We start from the raw sequence: 10,835 nt of genomic DNA, 5'->3' as shown, positions 1-10,835 counted from the left end.
TTGCTGCTCTATTATTTTGATATAATTGTACATGCAAATTATGTTCATGTTTGCCGTAATATTTTGTTGGATTTTGTTTTATTTTTTACTGCATATAAGTTATTAATTTAACATGCTGTTATCTTTTATTGCTTTACATTTTTGCTTAAACAGTTAACATTAATTTATGTTTAAATTTTAAAAACTGTATTTGTTTTGAATATTACTTTAATTAATTGTTTTATAGTATTTTTTTAATCAGGGCCCTCAAGGAAAGCAGTTTTTTTAACTGTGGATGCCTGTTTAAATAAGACTGCAAACAAACAAAAATCAAATTTGGTGCGGAATACCTAACATTTCAAACAAAATCTTGATGGTACCAAGGACAATTCCCTTTGACTGTTCCTTAAAAACTATCCAATCCTCAGTCCTCAAAACACTTGTTTGTTTTGCCATCTTGGATAGACAAGATCGAAAACAACATAATTCCACGTGGAACATAAACTTCAGCAACAGGTAGCAGATTTGCAAGTTTAATGCCAAATACACGTGCTTCGATCATCGCAATACACGTGCTTCATCGCGTGCTCAAATGCAAATTGAAATCCAACATAAACAGAGATCCATTCTTCAAATCGTTGATCAAATATAAGCCGAATCCCTATTGAAGCCTTGCAATTGAAAGGTTTTCATTGCTGCAAATTTATTCCAAAGATCTGCATGCCATAACCCACAGGAAAAAATACCCAAATAAAAATCAGGGGTGGTTGAAAACTGTCTACGATTTTCGACACTTGACATTCAATTTGACTTTTCCCGATCTGAAAACAGAGGTGACTGCTTCCTTGCTGATTACTTACTTTTAATATGTATACAATTGTTGCATACCTTGTGGGGAGGAGGACTATAAACAACACACAGCCACATTTTTAAAGGTCTGAAATTGCAAATAAAAGCAGACTGGGAAGTTGAAAGTTTCACAATTTATTGCCAGACCACTTCCCAGAAGACATGATACGTGTCAAGTAATCAGTGATACATATTTACAACACTCCAAACGGCATATGCTTTCTGAACTAAAAAGTCCACTAAATCAATAAATAGTATCAACTTTACCCCAGAGTTATTAGAGGATAGGTTTAACAAGACAAAAAACAAGGAGTAACAATTCGTAAACAACTTAACATTTTGGTGGTGTTTTGATTAACAATTATAGCAATTTAATTGGTAGAAAAGACTATTAATTGGCATTCATAAAGGCAGTTTACCCATTCCCATTGGTCAAGAGCCTGTCACGTGGCTGGTTTTAAACCGTTGATAAAGACATGGCTGGCTGGTCTTAAACATTATTTTCCAGTGTCACATGAAATGTTGACTCCCATGAGATCCAGTTAAACGGTTAAACGTTTAAAGTCCTGTAGGCATGCGCAATACTACCACTGAGTCAGTGGTAGTCCTAAATTCACACTTACCGGTGCATCTGTGTTGTGCACCACATCACGTAGCAGGCACGATGCACGCATCTATCTCCATATAAGGAGTTGTTTAACACACGGAGCATATCATTGCGGTAGATTTTGTTGATCAAAATCATTTAACTTTTATAATTTTTGACTTGTTTTGACTTTTGAAACGAAAAATTTGATTTTTTTTTCCCCGAAAAGGTATTTATTGCAGATTGGGTAATTATCAGCATCCAGACTCCAACCGGTCTTAAACAGAGTGTTTAACATATCCCAAGCACAAGATTTTTATTCCCTTTTCCAACTATGAACATGTACATGTACAATGTATATACATCGGCCTCATCAGTACATATTATTTACAAGAGTAATAACAATAATTTCTCGATGAAATCCTCAGTTGCTGAATGCGATGAGTGTTCCACATCAATTCAGTGGGAAGTTTTTGGTGGGTAGGGGCCAAACCAGTTCTGCAGTGAATGAATGAGAGAAAGTGAAATTGAATATTGAGCCCTTGATCGTATAGCATCAATAAACAATAACAACAGACACGTATTAACAAAGGAATGCCTTTATCACAATTCATTTGAGTAGCCTGCCATTTGACTTTAAATAATACGCAATAGACTTGTGATAGACTTGTGATAGACTTGTGATAGACTTGTGATAGACTTGTGATAGACTTGTGATGGACTTGTGATAGACTTGTGATAGACTTGTGATAGACTTGTGATAGACTTGTGATAGATTTGTGATGGACTTGTGATGGACTTGTGATGGACTTGTGATAGACTTGTGATGGACTTGTGATGGACTTGTGATGGACTTGTGATGGACTTGTGATGGACTTGTGATGGACTTGTGATGGACTTGTGATGGACTTGTGATGAACTTGTGATGGACTTGTGATAGACTTGTGATAGACTTGTGATAGACTTGTGATGGACTTGTGATAGACTTGTGATAGACTTGTGATATGGTGATTGACTTGTGTTTCCAATTGTGATTCTTTTTAATGATCGACTTGTTATTGTTTTGACTTGTGATTGAATGGTGATGGATTTGTGCTTGGCCAGTGATTGACTTGTGATTGGCTAGTGACTGATTTGCAATTGATTTGTGATGGTCTCGTGATTGGCTAGTAATTTACTTGCTGTGATGGACTTGTTATTGATTTGTGATTGGCCAGTGATTGACTTGTGATTGACTTGTGATTGACCAGTGATTGACCAGTAATGGGCTTGTGGTGGACATGTGATGGACTTGTGATGGATTTGTGCTTGGCCAGTGATTGACTTGTGATTGGCTAGTGATTGACTTGTGATGGTCTCGTGATTGGCTAGTAATTGACTTGCTGTGATGGACTCGTTATTGATATGTGATTGGCTAGTGTTTGACTTGTGATAGACTGGTGATTGACTTGTGATGGACATGTGATGGATTTGTGCTTGGCCAGTGATTGACTTGTGATTGGCCAGTGATTGATTTGTGATTGACTTGTGATTGATTTGTGATTGACTTGTGATTGATTTGTGATGGACTTGTGATATTGGCTATAGTGCTTGACTTGTGATTGGCTTGTGATGGACTTACTTGTGATGGACTTGAGACTGGCTAGTGATTGACTTGTGATTGACTTGTGATTGGCTTGTGCTTGACTTGTGGTGACTGGATTACAACACCTGGAAGGAGGGGAAAGGGGGAATGGGGTGGGAAAGGGGAAGGAGTGATGGGGGAAGGGAGACTGGTCCAGGGGGGATGAAAACTTACCACTATCCAGAACTATATCTAGTGGCTTGTCATATCTATTCAAAAACTCCTTTGGGGAGCAGAGATCAGTGCTCTGCAGCAGAAACCCAATCAGATCTGTGTAGCATAAAACAGTGAGTGTTATATATATTACCAATTGCTCATTTGAAACTTGTGAAAGACAATAATATGTTCAGGAAGGGCAGGCTCACTTTCCTGAAAACTGAAAAGGATAAAATGTGAGGGAAGGTTAACATTGAATTGGTATTGTTATTTTTTTATTTTTCAACTTTTTCATTTTGATTTTAATGGAATACTTAATTCCATTAAAATCAAAATGAAAAAGTTGAAAAAAAAATAAATAAAAAAATAAAAAACTCAAGAACAAAACAACAAACCTTGTGGTATGAGCAGATCTGGAACTTTCTCGTGAAGTGAGTCCATGACATTCTTGAGCGTAACCTAGAAATGGACAAACAAAAATCAGTGATTTGAAAATTATTCTATTTGCGGAGAGTGATCTACAAGTTTTGTGATTTAAATTGAATAATGCCTTGCAACATGTTCAAATCAGTTTCAGTTTTTCAATCATCCTCCCCTACAATTTATGAATGGTAAAGGCTAAAGATTCCATTTTGTTTTTCTTAATTTCTTTTGAGTCCATATGCATCAGTTAACTTCAGTAGTCGTTTTCCCTCGTATAATCCCCCCCCCCCCCCGATAATTCCCAACCCAACCCAAGAATGACTATTCATAGAAGAGGTCCACGTAAGCTGGATTAGCCGGGCCACATTATAGTACACGTGCTTTCAGCATGTGCACGACGTACAACTGGGATTTGATTCATTCATTTGAAATGTCAAAACAAAAGCCAAGGTTTATCCATATTGACTTTAAATCTTGTAGACCTTGCTGTGTGTAGTACGTGGATGTCCTTTGGAGTATTAAAGAAGGCAGGCGTACATGTATAATTTATTTTTCAATGAAATACATATTTTATTTTTTTTTCAGTATATTAAATTTTGCAAAATGGAGTCAGTCTGTGTTTCATATGCCACTTGGCTTTAAAGGGGCAATACGGCCTGAAATCCCCCAAAATTTCATGGTTTGGATTATTAACTTATACTATTTTAAATGTCTGGTTGAAAGGAAACTATAACCTAATGTCTAACCATTCCCGAGAAAAGGTTAAAAGCCCCGGTTGTTTACATGGGATGTGACAGACATTTTTTGACTTACACAAACGTTTGTCAAGTCGTATCTTTTCAATGTATCATATAGTTCTGTGTGTGAATATCGAATACACACAGCACCAATACACAAAATGTGATTTCTCATATGTTCACATAATGCGATACCGTGTAGCTAGATTCACAACTAGCACTCAACAGCCTGATTTTTCTAGGGGAAAAATGTGCCCCCCCCTGAAATTCGCTCTCGCATGGTTCTCGCAAGAATAACACAAAACTTCCCAGTATTTAAAGGATTGTTGCGGGGGACGTTCATATCTTACTTTTTAATGCTCTTGCCAATTAAATAATAATTTCATTTTAAAAAGTGTTTTGTAGCCCTATTGGGCTTGTTCCAGGAAGTAATGTCCCTTTAATATATGATTTTGTAAGTTATCCGAGGGCGAGCACGAGCCGTTACGAGCACGAGTGGAACATGGAATAATATTATTCCATGTTCTACTCGCGCTCGTAACGACTTGCTCTCATGCTCAGATAAACTTACAAAATCGTTTTGTAATATATTGCCTACTAGTCCAACATGTGCGGCAATTTTTTTTTCTCAAAGTTAAACGCAGTAGCAACAATGGAGTTGAACACGCTGTGTTGGGCAATAAACATGATTACGGGAAAAGGAGTGGAACATGGAATAATATTATTCCATGTTCTACTCGCGCTCGTAACGACTTGCTCTCACGCTCAGATAAACTTACAAAATCGTTTTGTAATATATTGCCTACTAGTCCAACATGTGCGGCAATTTTTTTTTCTCAAAGTTAAACGCAGTAGCAACAATGGAGTTGAACACGCTGTGTTGGGCAATAAACATGATTACGGGAAAAGGAGTGGAACATGGAATAATATTATTCCATGTTCTACTCGCGCTCGTAACGACTTGCTCTCATGCTCAGATAAACTTACAAAATCGTTTTGTAATATATTGCCTACTAGTCCAACATGTGCGGCAATTTTTTTTTCTCAAAGTTAAACGCAGTAGCAACAATGGAGTTGAACACGCTGTGTTGGGCAATAAACATGATTACGGGAAAAGGAGTGAAACATGGAATAATATTATTCCATGTTCTACTCGCGCTCGTAACGACTTACTCTCACGCTCAGATAAACTTACAAAATCGTTTTGTAATATATTGCCTACTAGTCCAACATGTGCGGCAAATTTTTTCTCTCAAAATCAAACGCAGTAGCAACAATGGAGTCTAAGAACACACTGTGTTGGGCAATAAACATGATTACGGGAAAAGGCTTGTGTTGAGATTAACCAAATCCTGCACCACTAATCCAAGCTAGATCAATGAGACTTAACAGATTTAGGATGACAGAGCTGGGCTCTAACTTCCTAATCCCAAACACGTGCCACCTGCCCGCCCCGTTTTTTAATCAACGAGGCAAAATGTCTTCAAACAAACAAGGAGGAGGAGGAGGGAATTGCTTGTGTGACTGTTGGAAATATCAACGGTCACAGGCCACTTCCTGGCAAATAGCTTGCGCTATCCCGAGGGACATAAAATGTGGAGGGCAAAACATCTCTCGACTGAATGTGGCAGTTAAAACTAAGGCTGCATCCGAATCAACTGTCTAGAGCTAGGTCTAGGTTTGCGCCCATTGAAAATACGCGGAGACGCACTGACAATAGACGTAGCCGTAGCTCTGGAAGTCCGTTTTGGAAACGGCCTCATTCACTTCTGGAATTAAATAAAAAAAGAGCCAGGTTGGCGGGGGGCTAAAAATTTTTTTTTTTTTTTTTTTTTTTAGAAATTTGCATTTAAAATAAATAATGTTGCCCAAAAGTTTTGGTCGCAGAAAAAAAAAATGGGTTTTTTTTTTTTTTAATTTTTCGGGACGGACTATTTTTACGTTGGCGGTGCCATTTACACCCCCATTATACTACTAAAAAAATAGGCCACATACATATCACCATGGTCAAATTGTGGGACCGTAAAACTCAAGCCCTCCCAGCCCCCCCCCCCCCCCCTTGGGTGCGCCACTGTCTCCAAGAACGTTTATCTGGGGTTTCCTCAAACATCCAGAACTGAACATTTCATCATTATCTTTTCTCTACAGGTTTTTTTCACGCTCACAAGCTACAGTACCATGGGTACTTTAGAAGATTCCTTGGTTCCATTATTATTATAGCTTCTTCCCGATCTCCACCGTCAACCTTACTGCCTGAAGATGTATTCAATTGTCAATTATCTGGTTCACGCTAATCGAGCCATAACTCAAAACTAATGATGATTTGATCAGGATTAAGTGTAGTAAAGTTGGAGCACAGGAAAACAGAAACAAGATTTTAAAAAGAGTTTGAATTATCTTACCTTGGGTTGTTTTGCCAAATAAGCACCGAGCTTGAGCATCAACGCCAGACATTCTGGGGCCTATCAAAACAGTGAACAAAAACATTCTTCAAAAAGAACACTTTCAGACTACAGTTGAAAAAATAAACTAAAAATAGTGAGGACCTTCACTTTGGAACCTTTTCAGAAAGTGAAGAGGTATTAAAACCTGTTTTTCCAGGAATGTTCTGTTCCGTTTGTTTATAGACTTTAAAGTTGCATCCATCCGATCTAACTTTTATGTCATAAATATCATATCTAGGGGCATTCACAGTGGAGTTATGCAAAACGTATAGACAATTTTTCCTTTTTTTGGGGGATGGGGGTGATGGGGTGGGGGTCCCCCAAGGGGCCCTGTCCCCTGTGTTGTTCAGTAACTACAATGTATTATAATTATTTTCAATTTACAAAAAGTAAAGAGAACAAAAATGGAAGCTGTCCATAAACACTATGTGTAATCTGAGACAGCACTCTCAAAATCTTAGCATTTAAAAATTTAATACACTCCCTTCAGGTCAGAAACATGGAAAGTATGAAAGCAGGAAAATGATGTCTGCCATTTTAAAATCCTGGGGCCAATTTCACGGCGCTGCTTAACAGTCAGCAGAAAAGTTGTGCTTAGCATAGCAGAAAAATATTGCTAATCTTTAAGCTCTATTTCATGCCGAGGATGTTCTAATGGTCACGCGTGCATGGAGATTTTTATTGTTAAGTCACAGAGTCAGGCAAATTTTTCCTCTGAAGTAATTGTGCATTTTGCTGTGCTTATGCTTACGGTCTCCATGAAATAGATGGAGGCTCTGTTGGCAGAAAATCATGTGCTTAGCAGTGCCGTGAAATTGGGCCCTGGTCTTTGCCCTGCTTACCAGACTCTGTATGGGTTCCGAGGTTTCATACTCCTCCAGTCGTGAGGCCGGCAGGTTCAGGACCCGGAAGCTCCACTGGCTGAAGAGCCTGGTGGGGACGTTGCTGGAGATGACGAGGACCTTACTCTGCGAGATTAAAGCCTGGTCTCCGGTGACCTCCATGGTGCCAAGGTCACGGATCAACGCCATCAGCATCTCACTTGAGGACTGTTAATTGGGGGAAAACAAATTTCATACTGAGTTTATACTATTTCGATTGCCGTACCAACTGCTACATTACAATCAAATCGCGTCCAGCTGATTCAGCAAGCTCAGTGGTTGAGTGGTAAGACATCTGCTGCATTTCTTAAACATTGATGGATGATGTTTCTCGAAAGAACGCCTACCTCAACAAGGTGCACATAATGGTTAGGGTAGACCAGCAGCATTCCTGTAGCTCCCTCCCCCTGGAAATGGGACTGCCATTGCTTGAACTTCTTCTCATAATGAGCTAGAAAAGAAGAAGAAAAAGCAGAGAAATCTTCAATTCCTGATTCAAAGTACTGCTGTAGTCTAGTCCTTCTGTCCAACTTTGAACCTTTTGCCAAGTTTGCTTGTAGTGGATGATTCCTTAGAGAGGTAATCAAGTCATTGCAAGCCAATCACAAGCCAATCACAACCCCATCACAAGCCTACCACAAGCCCATCACACTGCAACCCCATCCCAAACCAATCACAAGCCAATCACAAGTCACTCACAAGCCCATCACTTAGCCTATCACAAGCCCATCACACTGCAACCCCATCCCAAGTCAATCACAAGCCCATCACAAGTCAATCACAACCCCATCACAAGCCTATCACAAGCCCATCACAAGTCAATCACAAGCCCATCACCATCACAAGTCAATCACAACAAGCCCATCACAAGTCAATCACAACCCCATCACATGCCCATCACAGGTCAATCACAACCCCATCACAAGTCAATCACAACCCCATCACAAGTCAATCACAACCCCATCACAAATTATCAAAAATCAAGTCAGCTGACAAGCTCTACAAAACAAACTGTGACAATTGGCATTCCTTTGTCATTATTCATCCCTGACTTGTGAGTTTAATTTGGTTTGGCTCGATTACAACTTATTTCCCAGCCACTCTCATAGAATTGATCGAGACTTGTGATTGGCCATATAGGCCTACCTAATTGGTCCCACACATTTTTGTTTTGCATCAGACTGCCCTCCTTAAATTGATTTTGAAAACTTTATTGATTGATTTTGTAACAGGTGCTTCACAATAATGCTAGAAGCTTTACCTCCAAGATCTCTCTTGTCATCGAGTTGGTCGCTCAGCCTAGCGATGTAGACAAGTCTGTGCAGAAGAGCTTTCTGGAGAAAATATAAAAACAAAGATGATGAGTTAAAATTTGAGAATTGATTTTTCAAAAGAGAAATCAAGAAGTACAAGCTTATTACAGAAAATGGGTAAAGTTGTGTCAAAATCGTTTATAGAGTAAACATTTGTTCAGCTTTGCGTTTGTGACATCTAGTTTTAAATGAATTAATTGGTTATTTCAATGTCATTACAAATTCCCCAAAAGCACATTTTTACTCAAAAAAATGGATCGATACTTCTATGCATTACTGAATATGAATTTTAAATTAATTTTAATTAAATAATGTGAACTTACAATAACTAAGCAACCTTCTGTACTTTAATTACGGAATAAAACTGCAAAGTTAAAGCTTCACAGCAATTTTATACATGTATAGAGGTCACGTTGCACGCTTAATCAAGTTGTGATTGAATTAACCACATGATTGAGAAAAGTAATAGAGAACAAAAAAACATTACACAAAACAAACTATAAACTCAATGACACTGCAAAAGAATATTTATGTTATTCATGGAAGAGCACAGTGCTAAGCTTTTATAAGAGAAATCCCTAAAAAAAAAATCTGACGATCCCTAAACACAAACAGTCATGAATTGATAAAAACTTACAAACAACCCAAGAAACGGGCAATATTCAAAATATGAAAGAAATCAAGCGTAAAATCTTGAACATCCACACCAACAAATGATTTGAAAAGAAAAATATCGCCCATGCAACAAGGAGTGGGCGAAGTGAACAATTATTATTCAGCATTGTACCCTGTTAGCATCAAATCTCTGTGCCCTGTTTATAACAGCATCCAGCATGGTCATCCGGTGCTCAGCAAAGAGACTATCACCATCATCATCATCATCATTGCTCCAATGTTTGGCGCCGCCTCGTTTCTTTACCATTGTTCCAGTCATCACTCTGGATTTTCTTCCTTTTGGAGACGACATTTCAAATTTTCCTTTCCAGAAAAATCCAGATGTGCTTCCCTTGATGCAGTTTCTGGATCAACAACTGATCAAAGTTTGATCCGGGAATTGTAAATGGGAGTGATTACTGAACCTGGCGGCACAGGTTAAACAAAAAATTGAATGGCTATTTGTGTGGATCAGTAGGCTGTATTGTTCAAGTCCTATTATCAAATCCCATCAAACCAAACAGAAGTCAGGTGTGTCCTTTCAACAGAATGAATGAAACAGTCTCTCTCCTCTGATCATTTGAATGACAATCGCTGGCGAGCAACAGGAGCTCTTCAACTCGGAGGGCTACTGTCGTTGGTAAAGTTTAATGGTCCAAGTTTCTCAGCTTCGGAGGCCACTCCAAAGTGTTTGTTGTTATCTGCGGGACTCAGGGCTGTATGCGCTTGTGTGGAACCGTTAACTCTCTGTTGATAGAGTTACTGTGGTGATGATCTATTGTGCATCTGTGCCTAACTTCGTTTTCATGATTTTCAGCGCTAATATCTACAAAACAAGTTTTGTTTTGTGAACGATTGAAATTGCGTATCCATGAATTCAAGCCAAATGGTTAGAGTGGGTGCAACATCATTGTTGCAATCATCATCACAAGATGCAGGGAAGACAGTGTAGTAATACATGAATGATCCGAGTCTCATAAAAAATCTGGCGGGTGATACTCTGAGAGATAACGATGTGGCCAGAAGTCAAATCAGCACTTAAAACTAAGGCAGAACATTGACATCAAATTCCAGAAAGCAAAAAAAATTGTGAGGTCGTCTTCTCTGACTGGCAGATAATCAGCAATGGATTGCATCCCAGGCCGCATACAACATTGGATGGTAGATACAGATCTGTTTCACACAATCA

At 38.7% G+C, this 10,835-nt stretch overlaps 1 protein-coding gene across 2 annotated transcripts in view; it reads right to left on the bottom strand.

Annotated features, from left to right (window-relative positions):
- Positions 1-484: 484 nt before the first annotated feature.
- Positions 485-10,835, bottom strand: part of LOC119737122 (testis-expressed protein 47-like) — a 15,881-nt gene continuing 5,530 nt past the window's right edge. The window contains exons 1-8 of one of the 2 annotated variants that reach the window (XM_038211224.1): positions 9,780-10,073; positions 8,941-9,013; positions 8,027-8,130; positions 7,641-7,847; positions 6,757-6,816; positions 3,590-3,653; positions 3,213-3,308; positions 485-1,912 (exon numbers count right to left, since the gene is read on the bottom strand). In XM_038211224.1, the coding sequence (XP_038067152.1) occupies positions 1,869-1,912; positions 3,213-3,308; positions 3,590-3,653; positions 6,757-6,816; positions 7,641-7,847; positions 8,027-8,130; positions 8,941-9,013; positions 9,780-9,959 (828 nt within the window). In that variant the 5' untranslated portion in view covers positions 9,960-10,073 and the 3' untranslated portion in view covers positions 485-1,868. Of the gene's footprint in view, positions 1,913-3,212; positions 3,309-3,589; positions 3,654-6,756; positions 6,817-7,640; positions 7,848-8,026; positions 8,131-8,940; positions 9,014-9,779; positions 10,074-10,835 lie in introns of those variants that run through there. The other variant, XM_038211225.1, reaches the window with a different exon arrangement.

The sequence above is a fragment of the Patiria miniata genome, unplaced genomic scaffold (genome assembly GCF_015706575.1).
Source record: "Patiria miniata isolate m_02_andy unplaced genomic scaffold, ASM1570657v1 HiC_scaffold_3, whole genome shotgun sequence".
In the NCBI taxonomy this organism is placed as follows: Eukaryota; Metazoa; Echinodermata; class Asteroidea; order Valvatida; family Asterinidae; genus Patiria; species Patiria miniata.
Note: the sequence above shows the minus strand (reverse complement) of the source record. Positions and strands in the feature narration are given on the sequence as shown.